This window comes from Acomys russatus, chromosome 31 (assembly GCF_903995435.1).
Source record: "Acomys russatus chromosome 31, mAcoRus1.1, whole genome shotgun sequence".
Lineage (NCBI taxonomy): Eukaryota > Metazoa > Chordata > Mammalia > Rodentia > Muridae > Acomys > Acomys russatus.
In genome coordinates, this window is record NC_067167.1 from 28,172,005 (window position 1) to 28,189,975 (window position 17,971).

At 40.6% G+C, this 17,971-nt stretch overlaps 1 protein-coding gene and 1 pseudogene across 1 annotated transcript in view; both read right to left on the reverse strand.

Moving 5' to 3' along the window:
* Positions 1-17,644, reverse strand: part of Acss3 (acyl-CoA synthetase short chain family member 3) — a 158,378-nt gene extending 140,734 nt beyond the window's left edge. The window contains exon 1 of the mRNA XM_051172695.1: positions 17,282-17,644. Within this exon, the coding sequence (XP_051028652.1) occupies positions 17,282-17,577 (296 nt within the window). The 5' untranslated portion in view covers positions 17,578-17,644. The remainder of the gene's footprint in view (positions 1-17,281) is intronic.
* Positions 2,101-4,131, reverse strand: LOC127212603 (stress-induced-phosphoprotein 1-like; annotated as a pseudogene).
* Positions 17,645-17,971: the final 327 nt, after the last annotated feature.

Below are 17,971 nucleotides of genomic sequence, written 5' to 3' on the forward strand. Positions count from 1 at the left end.
TAGATAGATAATAGATAGATAGATGATAGAGAGCAATTATTTTTTATATTGAAGCACTGAAGCATAGTAGGTTTTTCCACCATTTCATATTTCTTGTGTTTTTCTGCTTAAAATTTAAAATAATATTTACGTTATAGTTAAAGAAAAAGGCAAGGATATAAATTTGGACCAGGATTACTTCTAAATAAAGCAATGTCAATATAATTTAAGTCAAACCTAAGCAGTAACAACTAAGACTTATGTTTATAAAACCTCTCCTCTCGTAATTAAACCCCATGACATTTCCATTCTACCTCCACTTCTCAGAGAGATATCCTCTTACATAGACATAAACATTACATAGGAAGTTACAAAGGTAACTGGATTAATTATTGGTTATAACATAAGGTGCTAAGCAAAATAGATAAGTTCTGCCCTTTTCTCCTAATTTCATCCTCAGATCTTCAGAGGTTAATGTAATTTATTCAGATTACATCTCAATTGTTATCCCCTCACTTATATCTTCCCCCTTTCCCCCTCCCTCCCTCTTTCACCCTATTCCCCTCTCCTAGGTCTGTGACAGAAGGGGACCTCCTCCCCCACCATATGATCACAGCCTATCAGGTCTCATCCTGGTGCTTACCCTTCCTCTGAGCGCCACCAGGCTTCCCCACCAAGGGGAAGTGGATTCTCCACAGCTGTGTGGAGAGCAGGGACTGACTCTGACGTGAACTCTAGTGCCCCCTATTAGACAGGAATCTTTGCTACATCTTCGATAAGTCTCCACACACCACATTCATAAAGGAAACACTCTCCATTAGCATGTCAATCATTTGAAGCTTGAATACAGTGCAGCCCACTTAATTATCCAAGAGGTTGTTATCCAGCTGGTGCTAAGCAAGGCCATTATGCCCCTTTTTTCTCTTTTTCTGCTGCTTGTCTTTTCTCACCTCCCTACTTGCTAGCACCTCTACCTAAAAAGGAGAGACTCCCAAAAAGGATAAAATTAAAATGACCTGAAGACTAATGAAAGACTCATTAGTCTGGACAGAGCCACCGTTCACCTAAATGGAATCTGTGTACATTATTCACACTTTGACAGTCAAAGGTAATTCATAGAAGAGTAGGTTATAAAACAAAATGGACTTAATTCCCCATAATTTCACAAACTAGTAGCTAGATAGTCCCTATCACCCGTGATACGGTTCTTGTATTAAATAGCTCGTATGTGAAGCAGTCTTGTTATAAACAAAATTCTTTTTCCTTGATATATTAGATTGTTTATTCAATTTATACGCTATTTGTCTTTTAATCCAGCATCTGGGATAATACGTGGCTCATGAAAGTGCTTGATAAATATTTAATGAATGACTAACTTAGGAAAGGAAGAGTACAAGTGAAGGAGGAAATGAATTAAGGAACAAGTAAATTATAAAACCAAGAAAAATACCCTCATAAATATGTCAAGCCTACAAATATAAATGCATGTGTGTGTTTGTATACACATATATGTGCACATGACTCATTTTAAAATTAACACACTGTTATTATAAGGATAAAATAGGATCACCCAAGTTCAAGTATGACACAAAGTGAACCTGATACACCTTGCAATGTAACAAGAGATAAGTTTGCAGTCTAGATCTGCCGTCTGTATGGTAAGACCATTGGTCAGTTAAATAAATTGCCTGAGTTATTTTTAACATTGCACCATCTTAAGAAATTAAACAATAGGATATATTGTTGTTTTCATAGCGTATGCTATAGCATAGCATAGCATAGCAAGTACTCCTATAGCACTTTAATACACACTCACAAACACACATACTGTCCTTCACAGCACACACCCAGGTACATAAAGGCATGGGAAATCAACTCCTATGGTATAAGGCAGTGGTTCTCATCCTCTGGGTCACGACCCCTTTGGGAGTGAACGACCCATATACAGGGGTCGGCTAAGAACATCAAAAAACACACAGAGATTTACATTATTATTAATTAAAGTAGCAAAATTGCAGCCAAGAAGTAGTAATAAAAATGATTTTATAGTTGGGAGTCACAACAACATGAGGAACTATATTAAATGGTCAGACCATTAGGAAGGTTGAGAACCAGTTTTTTGTTTGTTTGTTTGTTTGTTTTTAAGCATATAACCACACCTAACTGGCTTGTTTTACTGAGAAGGGACATGGGGCAACAAGTAAAGACAGCTGGGACCCTCAATTGGGAAGAGTGCTGTCCCTTCCTCATATGTACCACTGCCCCCAAATAAAAAATAACCAACTATAGGGGAGCAGCCGAGACAGTGAGTGGCCTTGTGGGGATGGGCAGGGAAGGACATTCGGAATTGAGGGCAGCAGTGAAGAGACCATGCGTGTGCTGGGAGGGCCCGTGGTGACGCTGGATGGGTCTATTTTCCTTGCAGGCATGTATAAATACAAAGATGGGCCTTTCTTCCCCCGCTCCTGCCCAGTGATGCTTGCCACCGTCCCAGCTCGCCTTCCTCATCAGGGAAGGAAAGAGGGGAAAAACAAGTCATCACCGAATTGCGATCAGTCCCACATCCATCAGTTTCTGGATCCTCTGTGCCATTACAGGGTTCTCTGAGTGTTCGCTCAGAGCCCGGGGTCCTTTTACATCTGCTCAGGATGAGCCTTTGTGGCTAGGTCCCTCATTATCCGCTGCACCTCAGGGTCAGCCACGGCCCGCCGCGTCACATCCTCAGGGCTGTCATATGTGTTGCACCATGCCGTCATACAACGTTGATAACCATCCGCTGCCTCCTTAAAGGTGGAATCCAGGTCTAGCGCCTTCTGGTATACATCCACGGCTTTTGTGTAGTCCTTCACGGCTTCCAGGGCAGCTGCTCTCTGTGAGACCCTTGATAAAGGTTGGCTCCAGTTGGATGCGCTCCTCACAGTCCTTCAGCGCTAGCTGAAACTCCCAAGAGCTTAGTGTAGCAGGCAGCTCGGTTGCCGTGCAGTTTGGCATCTCTTGGGTTCCCGTTTAATGGCGTCCATATAATGCCTCATGGCTTGGGGGCAGTCCTCTTTCTGGAAGCATTCATTGCCCCTCTTTTCCTCCAAAGCCAAGTCTAGGTTGATAAAGGCAAGCCGCTCTTGCTCCTTCAGGACTTTCTCTGTCGGCTGACACTTCTTGAGCACGCCTGGGGTTCCGTGCGCTGCCAGAGATTTGTTGTAGAGAAAATAGCATCCTTGTACCTGTCTTCTTTGCAATAGGAATTGCCAATGCGGGCATAAGCTTCGGCGATCTGTTGGTAGTCCTCTCGATTCTCTCTGCCCACTTCAATGGCCTTCTCGCAAGCCCCCCGGCATTTGCTGCAGTCCCCCTTCTCAAAGTGCGCAGCTGCTTGACTAGTTATGTCAGTCATATTTGTGCGGTCCAGTTCCTTGGCCCTGTCATAGTGCTTCAGGGCCTTGGCAGAATCGTTCTTCTCGTGGGCATCATTACCCAACTCCTTTTCTTTCAGTGCCTGTTTCTCATTCTCTGGAAGATCTTCTTCCATTGGTTCTGGCTTGGCCTCCTTTTTGGGAGGCGGTGGGGTTGAGGGTGTTGCTGCCTCTTCGTCTTCTTCCATACTGCCCAGATCAACCTGGAGGAGCCATGACCCCGGGGATCTCGGAGTTCCGTGCCCAGCTCTGAAGGCTTGTTCTGTACCCACTCTATGCGTCCCCGCTAGGTAGGGTCAGTGAGCAGCGTCCTTGGCCTGGGATCGTTTTCCAGCTTCTGGTAGAGCTTAGGCAAGCTGAAAGGATTCATGGATTCCCTCCCTGACAACATGGCCTCTGTGTTCTGCGAGCCCTCTTTAAACTGGAGGCTGTTGGCTCCATGTTTTAAACCCTCTCCATAGGTTCGTTTGGCTTCTTCAAATCGGTTTGGAAACTCAAGGGCTGCTGCTTTTCTTGACTGACCCTTGCCCCAGTCAGGTTCCAGATCAACAGTCTTGCAAGCATCCTCACAGACCTTCTGGAAGTCTCCTTTCTCGGCGTAGGCTGCAGTCCTATTGCGGTAGAGTGCATGGTTCTGGGGATCTAGTTTAATTGCTTCAGAGTAGCCCTGTAAGGCAACGTCAGTGTTCCCAGCACGCAGGGCCTTACTGCTTTTCTCCTTTAGCTCATTCACCTGCTCCATAGCCTGGCCCGGGACCCTGCTGAATCGAATCCGTGCGCTCCGCATTCCCAACTGCACGCACTGCCTTCTGGAACCTACTAGAAGCTCGAGAGCCAGTTTTAAGAGATCTTCATTAAATAATGCTATTATTTCCAGAAACTATTGTCCTTGTAATAATTTAGATACTTAATAAGCATATATAACATTCATAATTAAAATTTTCATTAATTAGAATTTTTAAATTAATCATTTTATAAGCCAAGTAAACTAAGGTAAAAAAAAGCCTTATCAGATTATATCTAATAAGTCTATAATTACAAATTTTGAAATCTGCTCTATAATTATAGAATTATTATTTGTATTACACATATTTAGAGATAATTTACTATATACACATGAAGATATTAGAGCTTAGAAATTTAAAATAATAATAATACAAAAATAAAAACAATTTGAGAGGCTGGAGAGATGGCTCAGCTGTTAATAGCACTGGCTGATATTCCAGACAACCAGGGTTCAAGTCCCAGCACCCACATTGCAGCCAGAGGAGCCAACATCCTCCTTCAGGCACACATGCAGGCAAAGCACCAATGCACATAAAATACAAAATAAACTAATTAAGATATGTGTTACAAAGAAAAGAACATTAAAACAGGGAGCTCGAGAGATGGCTCAGTGGTTAAGAGTACTGTCTGCTTTTCTAGAGATCCTGAGTTCAATTCCCAGCAACCACATGCTGGCTCATAACTATGTATACTGGGATCTGATTCCCTCTTCTGGCATGTAAGTGTACATGCAGACAGAGCACTCCCATATGTAAAATAACTTTTTAAAAATTGATATCTCTTAAAATCAAGTTTTTATATATTAATGTAGGTTTTCCTCTAAGCAACGGTAAGACAATCCACAACATACAGTAATTTCAAATATGTTCTACGGGAATATAAAAAGAATTATTTTTTAATTTTTTTTTTCTCTTTTGGTGTTTGGTTTTTGAGGCAGTGTCTTGTCCTGCAGCCCTGAGTAATCTTAAATTTGTGGCAATCCTCCTGCCTCAGTGTCTGTAGCGCAAACTTTACAGGTGTGAGCTATGAGATAGTCTTTAGTCATTTAATATATTTTCTGTATTTAAAGAGACCTAATAACATAACACCAGGCCAGATCTGCAATTCTTGCACTCTATTATACTACAGCGGCTGTTCTCAGCCTTCCTAAGGCTGCCACCCTCTGATACACTTACTTCCTCACTCTGTGGTGACCCGCAACCACTAAATTATCTTGTTGCTACTTCATAACTGAGATTCTGCTCCTGTTTTGAATCGTAATCTGATATACAGGATATCTGCTATGCATGCCCAAAGGAGTCACGACCCACGGGTAGAGAACACTATACTCATGCCTACTTTTCTACTGTATACTCAGTTCTTAGTCTGTGTAACACACAGGAGCAACTGTCTCAGATAAATACATATTGATTGTAAAAAAATGTCCTTGCCTTAAAACTCAGCTCAATAATGAGTAACGAGTGAGCCAACTGACTCAGAGTAAAGCGTAAGCCCATGAAGAAGACATAGCTTTCATACCTGACTGCTTTAGAGAGGGGATATAGGCCATTTGAAAATCAAGTTGAGTGGAAGTTTCAAATACTATCAGCATGTAATTTATACTGATCTCAGATGTCTGAGATGATAAAGGAGGTAGATATGCATATATGACATCTTCGAATCATTTTAACTGATGGAGCCTGAGGTGTGGATTTACACACATACATATGTGGGGTGTGTGTGTGTGTGTGTGTGTGTGTGTGTGTGTGTGTACATATATGATTAGACCTGAATTGGAAGCTGCTGTTCTATCACCTGGTAGAACTTTTTAAAGCATTTGTATGAGAAGAGCATCAATGGGCATGAACTTACAAAACAGATGTCTACTGACAAAATAAAGATGGGTATAATAAGCTTTATTGCCTAGCTAGAACAAAGGGTAACAAGCTAGGTGTGGTTTTTAGGAAATACGTGCTAAAGATTTTAGGTTAAAAATCATTAGTCACACTAGAAGGAGGTAGAACGGACAGAACCTGTGAGTCAGCTCTAACAAAGGGACAGGCTTAGCAAGGAGCCTGATCCAAACATGAGCTGGATAATTACTGCTTATGCTATTGTTTGTTGTTGTAATTATAGTGTGATGACTGTCATGATTGAGAGATAACACAGCAGCACTGAGGAAAGGAGTGACTCAGCCACAACATAGGGAATAATTGCATGTGCGTTTCCTTTTCAAGGTATTATGAACTCCCCTTGCCTACTTCTCGTTTTGGTCCATCTCTTACACACAGAAATAAAACATTTAACCTTTTTTTAGATCATTCACTTGCCCTAAACTGCCTCAACTTTGATTGAATAACGTAGAAAAGTGATAGAGGCTACAACTTGTCCTGAGAGACAGATTAGATAGATAGATAGATAGATAGATAGATAGATAGATAGATAGATAAATAGATAAATGATAGATATTCTTGAAACTAAAACAATTAATATAAAGAGACTCCTAAGAAACATATCTCTGTAGTCTACTAAGCATGCCATTTACTAAGGTCTATCTTGCCTGAATCCTTCCCTCTTGCATGGGTAAAAGAAAGCTTGAATCAAAACAAATAGTTCCGGGGCGGGAAGGGGGGGTGGGTGACAAGACGGACTGCTACATACAAATGTATTCAAACGTAAACCAAAACAACAGCATTCATAACTACAAACATTCTACCAGTCCTAGCACTTTAATGAGAGCTTAGAAGAAAGAATTTTTTTCAACTATTCATAATTAGATGAATTAATTAAGCTATTTATCACCATCCTCTCATAAAAATAACATTAAAGCATACTGCACATGATGAATAATGTGGTTATTATAGATTTTCCTTAAGCCAGAAACTAATGGGGAATTCTTAGGAAGAAGATTAATACTGCTTTCTCCTGCTCAGGAAACAGTAATTGTCAGCTGATTTAAAGCTCCCTCTCTACCTTTAGGTATGTTGTGCACAGCAAAATAGAGTTTGTTTTATCAGAGTGCATATATTGGTGCACAACTAATATGATATTTATCAAGTATTTCTGAGATACAAATCCAGATTTTTTTATTTGTCCTATACCATTCATTTTTATATACATAAATAAATCAGTATTATTTGTTTCAGTGAAGGACAGGTACAAAAAGAAAGAAACCCTAAAACTAATTGACATTATTTCAGAAGCAATATAGTGCATTTAGAACAAAAATAGTCCAGATTAAAATCTTAGGTTTGTCATTTACTTGGGAGTTTTGTACATTCGGTCAGACTTCTGGAAATCTCTATACCTCCATTTCCACACCCATATAAAAGAACAAAAGCTGTTCTTACACCTTATGGTTGTAATATTAAACAGCTTAAAGCACTCAGGATCATGCCTAACCCACGTGTGGCTACAACAAAGGTTAGCTGTTTTGATGTACATGTAACAACGCCGCCTGTGTTGGTTCAGATGCTTAATAATGGCAACCGTCAGATAAATAATTTATTTCCTCTCAACCATCAAGAATAAGGTGGGTTGTATCATAACAACAATTGCAGAATCTCAGTAGCTTACAAAAATAAGCTACCACACTGTGGTCCTGGGTGGGGTCCCCCAAATCACTGCGTTCCATTCAGTTTTGCGAAGCAACCCACATTTATTCAGTCCTACATGCATGGTTGGGCACAAGGCTTGGAGTTGTAGCAATGAAATGCTAACCACTACAGTGACGAGTCTTATTCCAGTTAATACATTATCCAGAGCTTATCATATACAATCACACTTGTCTGGAGAGGCCCAGCCTTTTCCCCTACATTCTGTGCAGTCCAGGGTAAAGGACACAGCACATGAGAGAGGAAGACACCAAACATTGAGATGCATCACGTACACAATTTGCAATTTCTCCATTTCATAATTACTTGGGATAAGGCTATGTTGATAGAACAGATCCAGGATTCTAGACCACAAATCCTAAACCACTTTCATTAAGTGCTGTCCACCTAAATCAGGTTATCTGAGAAATACTCTTCAATATGATTACCTAGTTTCAACTCACTTTGATTAAAAGAAGAGAGTCAGGAAATTTAGTTTTTAGATAGTACTTAGCTCTCAATTGAGAGTCAAAATAGATAGAAAAGAGATCATAAAATGACATTAGATAAGATGTTGACTTAGTCTTTAGTGTCTATCACAAAGCTACTTAACAAATGATCAATAATACAGACTTTATGTGTCTTCAGCAATTAAAAGTGACATCATTCTATCCTAGTAAATTTTTACAAGTGTCTATAGTGAACTACAAAGAGACTGAGAATCCCTTTTTTTCACTTCTCAATATTCCTTTTAAATATTATCATATATACATATATACATATTATTTCACTGAAGTATATGTACTTATAAGATACATTTTAAAAGATTATAGTTGGGAAACGTTATTATCCTAAAAGCTAAACCTCAACCAAAAGTATTTCTATTGTTCAAAACTTACAGTTTTAGTTGTTTTTGTAGACACTATGGTCATTCACTATTTTAAATCAGCAAAGCTTGGTTACTTACCTAAAAGTCATGCAATTAAACTCTATCCCTCTTTAGCTTACTGATTGAAAGTCCTTATGTTTCTGCCTTTTTTGTTGTTGTTGTTTATTTGTTTGTTTGGTTTTCTTTTCTTCATCTGCACTCATCCACAGCTAGAGTTCTTGTACTTTAGTTTTCTTGTCCATTATCAAAATAGTAACTTCTTTTTATATACTGTCACTTACTTCATTCAGCCAACAATAGCAGAAAAAGCAACTATAATTAGTACTTTTGATGTAACAATCTCTTGCTATGCAGTTTAGATAAAGGATTTGCGTTCTACACTCGTACGCTCTTCTTACCACTGTAATTTACAGTTTATTGTGCGCATGTATATTTATTGAAAAGATTCATTAACCTCCCGCACAGTCTCCTGCAATGACTCATCACAGTGGAAAGCAATGATCTCTTCTATCAAATAGCTCTTTGGTGTTTATTGAAAGTGTATTTTTTTTTTTTTTTTTTTAATGAAGCAAGTAACTCCAACCACTGCACTTTTTATTTTTCTCTTGACTAACAATGCAAAGCTGGAACAAAGGAAAAGTAAGCTGCCTTGCAGGAGGCGCCAAATGTTCAGATTTTCTCCCAACACCTGGGAGTTGATCAGTCACAGCTGATTGAATTTCCATTGTTCATTGATTGTGCCATTTGCCAGGCAATCCATCCTTGCTTATGTAATTGCAGCATTCCTGTAGTTCACCCTGTTCTGTCCTGGAGGTTCAGGAGTGTGACAGGCTGAGAAAATTAGATACTGCACAGCTCCAAGCTGCTGACCTTCAGAATACAAAATAAGGCCCATCTTTTAAAATTGCTCTTTCCTGATGAGGTTATTTTGAGGGACATTATTTCTAACAGGTGATATTTCATTCTGACCATGTGCCTTCTTAAAATATATTTATATCTTTAAAGATGGGTTATAAATAAATCTGCTTAATTTAAAGGTTGTCACAAGGGGGACGTGTCTCATCTTCAGATAAAACTCTTACTTCGAATCAGAATTGAAGATGATTTTGACAACATCTGAAGGTACTATTTTCCTGAGAAATGCTGAGAATGGATGTCATGTAGTCCTACAAAGAAGAGACCCACGTGAAGAAGTGTTTAGGTTAATTAACTTTAATCATTCTGCAATCTGTATAAAATTCAGATTATCCTGCACATGATATAGACATATAATGTGAAAGGGAAAATAGAACTTGATAAATAGGAAGGACATTTTACGTAATCCTAAATTTACAACATACAATAAATGACTGTCTCAAATACTTTGATGGTAATCAGAATTGTTTTGACAAACACCCAAAGTTCATTAGAGAAAACATCTCTTTCCAGCATCACATCACATTCTTCTTGGCTTTTCTGAAACTCACAGAAAAGCTGCAAGCACAAGAGAGCTTGCTTCACAGCAGCTTCTTGACACAGTGCCAAATGACTCCAGAGTAATGTAGCTCCTAATTGCTACAGCAAGGACAATCCTCTGGAGAGCCACAATATAACCATCAAACTTAGGGAACTCTTGCTGACACAGGACAACCACACAATCCTCAAATCCCACTAAGGTTCTTTAATTGTCCTAAAAAATGTCAAGTAAAACAACTTATACGCAGTTCTGAATTGCCTATTACAAGTAGCTCACATCTCTTTACTCTCCTTTAATTTAGAATAATTTCTGTGCCCAAAGTCTCCTTGAAACGATTCAAGATTTGGCACAGGGCTTCTGCAGCAGTTGCCTAAGTATTTGTAGGGGAAGATTCTGGGCTTTGATCCAGGACCACCAGTAGTTATTATTACTAACCATCCCTGCCCTCCACTAACTGGCACTACAGCCTCCTAGGAAGACTGGCTTCCGCCCCTCAGGCGTAGAGAGCACCTGAGCATTACTAACCTTCCTGCACTTAGGGAAGCAATTAACGAAAACTATCTTGGATAGTTCATGGCTTAGAGAGCATGTAAAAAATTAATTTTCTCTGTTGCTTTTTTAACTAGTTCTTCATTTTCTGTGCCAGAGTCATAATAGAATGTTGAGCTCATTAGAATCATGACAAGATATAGTAAAAAAACCTAAGGATCTTCGAAGGGGCTCTGGATGTCATCATTTTTATTTTTCTATCCTGTTCCTTCCATGAATTTCTAGCTCCAAAAAGAACAAAAACAAACCACAAAAAGTTCAGCTTGCAAAATCAGTGAGTTCTGAAGCAATGGGTTTCAAAATAAACAAAATTCCCTTCATTCCTGGTTTCTTCACTTCAGCCTTGAAACACACATTTCTCCTAAAGGGGAGAGCGAGGATAGCGGGCTACTGTAGAACCTAACTTTGATTTGAGACAGGAACTTCTATGCGCTTCGATTCTGTCTCTCCTTCTTGTCGCTGTCAGCGAGGTCCGTAGAATTTTTTCTGCCTGCTAGCACATCACTCTACAATGCACTGTTCTAACCTTGGCACTGCTCTCTCCCTGGGCATCACCTGATTAAAAGTGATCAAGTGTTTCTGTATTCTTTTTTAAAATATAGTTTATTAATTCATTCATATTACATCTCAAGTGTTATTCCATCACTTGTATCCTCCCATTCCTCCCTCCCTCCCATTTTCCCCTTACTCCCCTCCCCTATGACTGTGACTTAACCTATTTTTAAATTTTCCTCAACTGCTATGACTTAACCTATTTTAAAATTTTCTTCCTTTCTTTATATATCATAAAACTGGAATACACGTCTCTTCTTTCTAATATTTCTTGAACAGGTTTCACCTGTTCCTATAGACAGACATTTTTTCTTGTACTTTTCCACAAAGTTTAATTGTGATATGTCACTCCTCCCTGCTCCCTCCTCCCTTCTCCCTCCTCCCTCCTTTCTTCCATCCTGCTGTCCTTCTTAACCTCTGTCTCAGTACCTCCCTCCCTGCCCTTTGCTCCCTTTCCTCTCCTTGCCTCTCTCAATGGTTTAAATATCACCTCTTTTCAATTTATACTCAAATCTAAAATTCTAGATTAAGTTATTTCGTTGTTTTCAGGCAATTATCTTTCATTCCCCAATGCATTTCTAAACTTCGGTACTTGACTCAGTTCCCCATGTTACCATAACTTGTTCCCTTTCCTGACTTGTTCTCTTCCAGGCAGCCATTTTCTCATTGAATCTTCCTGAGACGCCTATTCTCATTTCTCCTATTTTTGCCTGGGTTCACTAGGTATACCATTTCATGTTAAGCTTCCTCTGATCGCCCTAATCTCTGTAGTCACAACCCACAGAGAAATATAAAGTCAAACTGGGCCCATAATGATTTTATCCCTCTAGTCTCTAAACATAACACTGGCATAGACCATCTCTACCTTATTAGACAGAGTAAATAAAAATGCTCACCATAATCAGTTAATGACCAGGACGGGCAGAACACCATACAACAATGGTGGGGACACCAGTCAAAGGAGTTAGTCAAATGTTGCCATGCAGGAATCTTTCTCTCTCTCTCCCTCCCTTTTACCCACCTCTTTCCATTCTCTCTTTCCCTCCCCCTTCCCATGCTCCTCCTCCTGTTCCCTCTTCCTCCCGTTCTGTTTCTATGGGGCAGGGTTTGGGGGTGTTTAATAAGAAAAAAACCCAAACACTAAGCTATTTCCAAAGATGTCAATTTAGGTAAAGCAGCAAAATACTTAATTGATGTACACTAAACTTAAACACACATGGCACCATGACATGCAACCCCTTCAATGCTCTGGACACATCATGGAAGAGGAAGAAGTGAGATAAGGAAGCATGCAGTGAAAAGCTATCTATGAGCATGGCCTGGCCACAGCAGTCTTGAATACACCACTGTCCTGTTGGCATACGCTGTGTCTGTAGAAGCCGGAGCAGGTAAACACGCACACCCTCATAGAGGAGGGAGGGGCTGGTCCACGGGCCTCTCTGTTCCAGCTGTGGGAACTAAGGGCATTGAGGCTGAAGGAAGAAGGGAAGTCATCATCCTCAGCGAGGTAGCTGGTGAAGTCGCCTATGGTCCAGCTTCATGCCCATGGCCTTGGCTGAATGAAGTGGGTCATAAAGCAAGATTTATATTACAAAATTAAAAACACTAAAACTGCAAAAGTGGGAGGGAGCCTGGGAGGGACGAAAATGGGAATTGACGGAATTGACAGGAGTAGTAAAAGGATACAAGACAGTAGAAGCAAGATTATGATCATAACATACATGTGTAAAATCGCTAAAGGATGAATTAATAAACACACACACAAAAGAAAGAAAGAAAGAAAGAAAGAAAGAAAGAAAGAAAGAAAGAAGCCATCATCACCTCAGTCAGTCACAGTTATCTACAGACTTCTCCATGATTATGACACAGTCTATGAAGCTAAAAAAAAAAAAAAAAGTCTTGTTTGCTGGCTACTTGAGACCATCTGAAACCACCATGCAACTGCCTTCAAAAATCAGGCTCTGCAGGCTCAGAAAAGCCTCTAAGGGCCACTGGTGTATACTGTTACCTATCCTCCAAGGCCCTAGGGGCCTTCTTATCTCCATGGATTTACCAAGTCATTTGCTACACAAAAAGGTCTTGCTACCTTTCCAAGTTCCACTTAAAGATTTAGAGTTCGGGGGCTAGCATTTTCCTTAAAGCCTTCTTGGCACACACACTAGCTCACACCAAAATCTCCAGTGCCCACTACATGGCAGACACACACTAGCTCACATCAAAATCTCCAGTGCCCACTACATGGCAGACACACAGAGTCCTCCCTAGTACAGTTTTCTAAGGATGTCCTTCATGCAGTGTCTTGAATCCGTTTACTATCTCTACTGTCGTTCTCTCTATAGTGTAGATGTAGTGAGTGAGGGATTGGTATACTTTAATTCTTCTGAGCCAGTTTAAGGTTTAGCAGGATTAAAACTATTGTAAATTAAAAGCAAGCAGGAAATGGAGAGCTGGCACCTTTTCAAAACACACTGTTTGCAGTACAGGAATGTTAATATACATTTTTAAAAATGTGTAAGAATCTAAATTTAATCTTTTCCTTTTCAGTTTACAATGATATGTATTTGATTCTGATTCGAATCCATTTTATTTATTTATTATTTATTTGAGTGTGGAACACACCAAAGTGTACCTGTAGAGATCAGAGGGCAACGCTGCAGAATTGATTCTTTCCTCCCACCAAATGGGTTACAGGAATTGAACTCAGGTTGCCATATTTGGTGACAGATGCCAATACCCACTGAGCCATCACAAGCAGCCCCCAGATCCTGAGCATCTTAGTACTTAATGTTGTTTTAAAAGACAGAGATTAAACTGAATTGTGGTGCTTCTACAGAAAGGAACCAATTGATAGCTCAGAAAATAAGCTATAATCGAAAATGAAAAACTGAATTGCCTCAAGTTCAGAGAGGGACAGTTATATTTCAATTTCAGGCTAGACAAAAGAATGTCTCCTCATCAGAAACAAAATAACTCAGAACACCTACTGTTGTGCTCCAAGAATAGAGAAATTACTAGAATTTCTAGTTGTGACTACAGTTCTCCAAAGAGTCTCTAAAATAGAGACTTTACTACCCAGAACGCATGTATCAATAATAGAAAAAATGACCAAGCTATGAGAAGACCTGTTTGTTTGTGTGTTGTTTGTTGCAAGTATAAAGCACCTGTTTAATATTGACCTTTGCTGCTCAGAGATCTCAGTGTATAGTGCTGGAGATCTGTTTCAGTCTCTCACTTATGTTGACAAGTCTGCGTGTTACTCTTAAAATTTCTATTCCATGTTTATACTCCTGTGCATATAAGATAGTAAAGACATTATGACATTTCAGAAGTTAGTCTGCAATGCCCCATGTGTTAAGAGTTTTTGTAAGACTGCACATTTTGAAAAAAGTTTTATGATTAGTAAAATGAAGAGATGACCTTTTACTAAAAATGAATGCACGTGGCTTGTAGAAAGTCCACGGGAATCAGAGACTGTGCCACCATCTGTCAGCTACAACTGGACCCTGCAGTTCCCTATAGCAATCCCTCGTTGGTTGTTCGGCTTAACAACAGAGCTCCCCATGCCTATGAATGCTGCTATTTGACTCTCATCTCTAAAAACATTTGCTAGCTCTGCCCTAGCCACAGGGATATATAGAAGGACAAAGAACATTCACCTTTCTTTGTGTTTGGCCTTGTTGGACATCCCTAACCAAACAGGAATATCTGCAAACTGCAACTGTCTACTGAATGACACTGCAATTTGGTGTCCCACCTCTGCCCCTTCCTCAACTCTGCTATGTCCACCACATGACTTAGTAAGACTGAATCAAAGCTCTGAGGTTATTCAGGCTTACATTTTTTAGTATTCATTTTTATCTTCTAGGATACCGTGAAAGAGGTAGGAAAGCATGACTCTAAGAGTACATAGAAAAATACTTCAGGTGCAAAAGTGTAGATAATCCACAAGGAATTGAAATTATTTACATATAAGGACTTTTTTTTGCAAAAATTCTCATTTAAAGCACTATTTTATGTGCACACGTTTTAGAAATGTTAGGCTGAAAACTGGAGCTTAAGGAAGAAAACTAATTTTTCTAAAGGCGATCCCACATCTTAAGTGACCTTTTGCCACTCACACACACTTGTCCCTTCTTAGCAATTTCTTGTGCCTTCACTGAGCATTCTAGGCAGCTATAGTCACACCAGGCTCTTCCATCATAACTATGGCCCAAAACTTATTTGGCTATCTTCCATTTTTACAGTATCCTAGTAGCCTCTTTGTAAAATTGTTTTAAATTTATTTATTTATTTATTTATTTATTTATTTATTTATTGTGGTGTGTGTGTGTGTGTGTGTGTGTGTGTTTACCATAGCATGGGTACAGGTATCACAAAAAAAAAAAAAAAAAAAAAAAAAAAAAAAAAGTTTTGGAAGTCTGTTCTTCCTTTCTACCATGAAGGTCTCCAGGACTGAACTTAAGCCATCAGTATTGACACCAGGAACCTTTACCCACTGAGCCAGCCACCTCACCAGCCCCCAGTAACCTCTTATCTGACACCTCTGCATATTGGTTTTAGGATAAAGGTGGCCACACAGGATTATTAGAGAACAGTATTTTATGGCAGATATATGAAACACTGAGCATGAGGACAACCTCACCTGATCATCTCTGTTGTGATGTGAAGGACACTAGGAGAGCTGCCTGTTCCTACAAGGACTGTAATATGAAAGCTAAAAGATGGCTTTTGCTCTAATAACAGTTAGAGTCTAGTCCACAGAGCCCCTCGGCCTTCATAACCAGCTAATCCACAAACTAATGATTTGATCTTGGGGGAAAAAATGGAGCAACGGGGTTAAGTCACTTGATTACTGGGCCCACTAACTGAGAAAGGAAGAACTCAAAAGCAGGCAGTGTGCTTCTGAGAGCAAGCACTGTCATTCGCCCATTGCTGTAGAGTTACTGCCTGGTTCACTGTCAGCACACAAGAATGAATCAATCAAATACTACTGGAAAAATAAGTTGAGTTGTGGGTGCCAGGAGGGCAAGGTGCTCACATTTGAAAGAAATATCATGTAAACATTGCCGCAAATAGAAACACGAGGGGACAAGGCAGGGTGAGGACACGTAACAGGCTCAGTCTCCTCTAGGTTTCATTGCAGACTCTCTGCTCTGACAAGAAAGTCATCATCCACCAAACTGCCAGCCTCTCCAATGCATTGCCCTAATCTGCCCCGTAGTGCTTCTTCAACTTGTACAGATAATATCCTTTCCTAATGAATAGCAGATGGGAGCAACCAACATCCTTAAAGGGCTAGGCACCTAGAAATTCCACTTAGTTTTCCACAAACTGTGGGCCCCACTCTCAAAGCCTAAAGATCTCATTTACTGCGCAGTCTCCTTATTGTAATATACAATCTTTGAAAGCATTTAGGATTGTAACTTCCGAAGGAAAGCCTTCTTCCTTCCATGACCCCGAAGATCCCCTGTCCTCTGCCAGCCTCTGGGCAATCCTTGCTTGAGTGTCATGTACACAACAAGGCTGTGGGTCTGGGCACACTCCAGCCCCCTTCTCCCGTTTTTCTCCAGGCAACACAATTACCATGTCAGTTACTTCCAGCTGTTTTCCACCCCCTTGAACTTGATAATAAGATCATCTCAGCTTGTGAGAAGATAACGCTTAATCCTGTCAAACCCTGCTCGGTTACATTTTACTAAAGATTTTCTGCAACCTTCTTCCTCCCCACAATAGGCAGGTGCATAATTCCCTAGCCTATTACACGCTCTGTTTGTTTACACGGTGTCTCCTCTGCCAACTCCTGAGCAGCAAGCCTTTGTTTTGGTCACTCAATATCCCCCACTGCCAAGTAGGGCCACTGCCAGTAAATCTGTGTGAAACCGGGATCACCCTAGATACCCAAGAACTTCAAAAAGGAGAATATAGGACAGCGATGAGAGTGAAAGCAACAAACAATAAAAGTAGCCGAAGGCATCTTAATTTTTGAGTTTCTTTACCCGGTAAAACTTTAGATTCCTGGTCCCATACAGTCTAGCCTAAGGCTTCTAAGAAGTTACGAGATACTGGAATTGACCAAGACATCACTCACCAACTAGTGGAAGGAGGGTATCTGCTCTCTAGCGTTTTGGTCCAGGGCTTGTACCAACTGATCTGCTCCGCAGCTTTACCCCAGAACCTCTCTGGGTCCGCCACGGAAGCTGCGAAGTGGGTCTTGTACTCGCCACCAGTGCTGATGGTCAGAGCCCTGCAGCTCCGGCCCCCTAGACCAGCCACCAAAGCCCTTCGGGCCGCACCGGCTCCTCTTGCTGAAGGGGACCCTGGAAGGGGCGCCCCAAGTGTCCCTGCGCCTGTTACTTTGCGACATTGCAGCCAGGAAGGCTTCATCCTTTCTCAGGGCTCCCAGCTGCAGGCCCAGCAGCCTGCTGTCCAAACAGCCCAAGCAGTGCCCAGGAGGGCACCCTGCAGGAGGCGGGGACTAACAGCGAGGTGAGCCCCAAGCCCACAAGTTTGGAAGTTAAACGGAAGTCCCAGATAAAAACCGACCTGGAGCCACTAGGAAAGCAACAGGCTGGAGCGGAGACTTGGGGAAAGAGGGCAGGAGTCTACAGAAGTTGAATTGTATCACCTTGTAAATTCAACTCCTACGGGCATTTTACAGCCTATGACAGTCACTTGTCATTTGACACAGAGTCCCCCTTACTTAGATACACAAAAAGACACCTAGAACAAGGCCAAAGGGCCCAATGACTTCTTTTAAATAAAATGTGTGTCCCTGTCC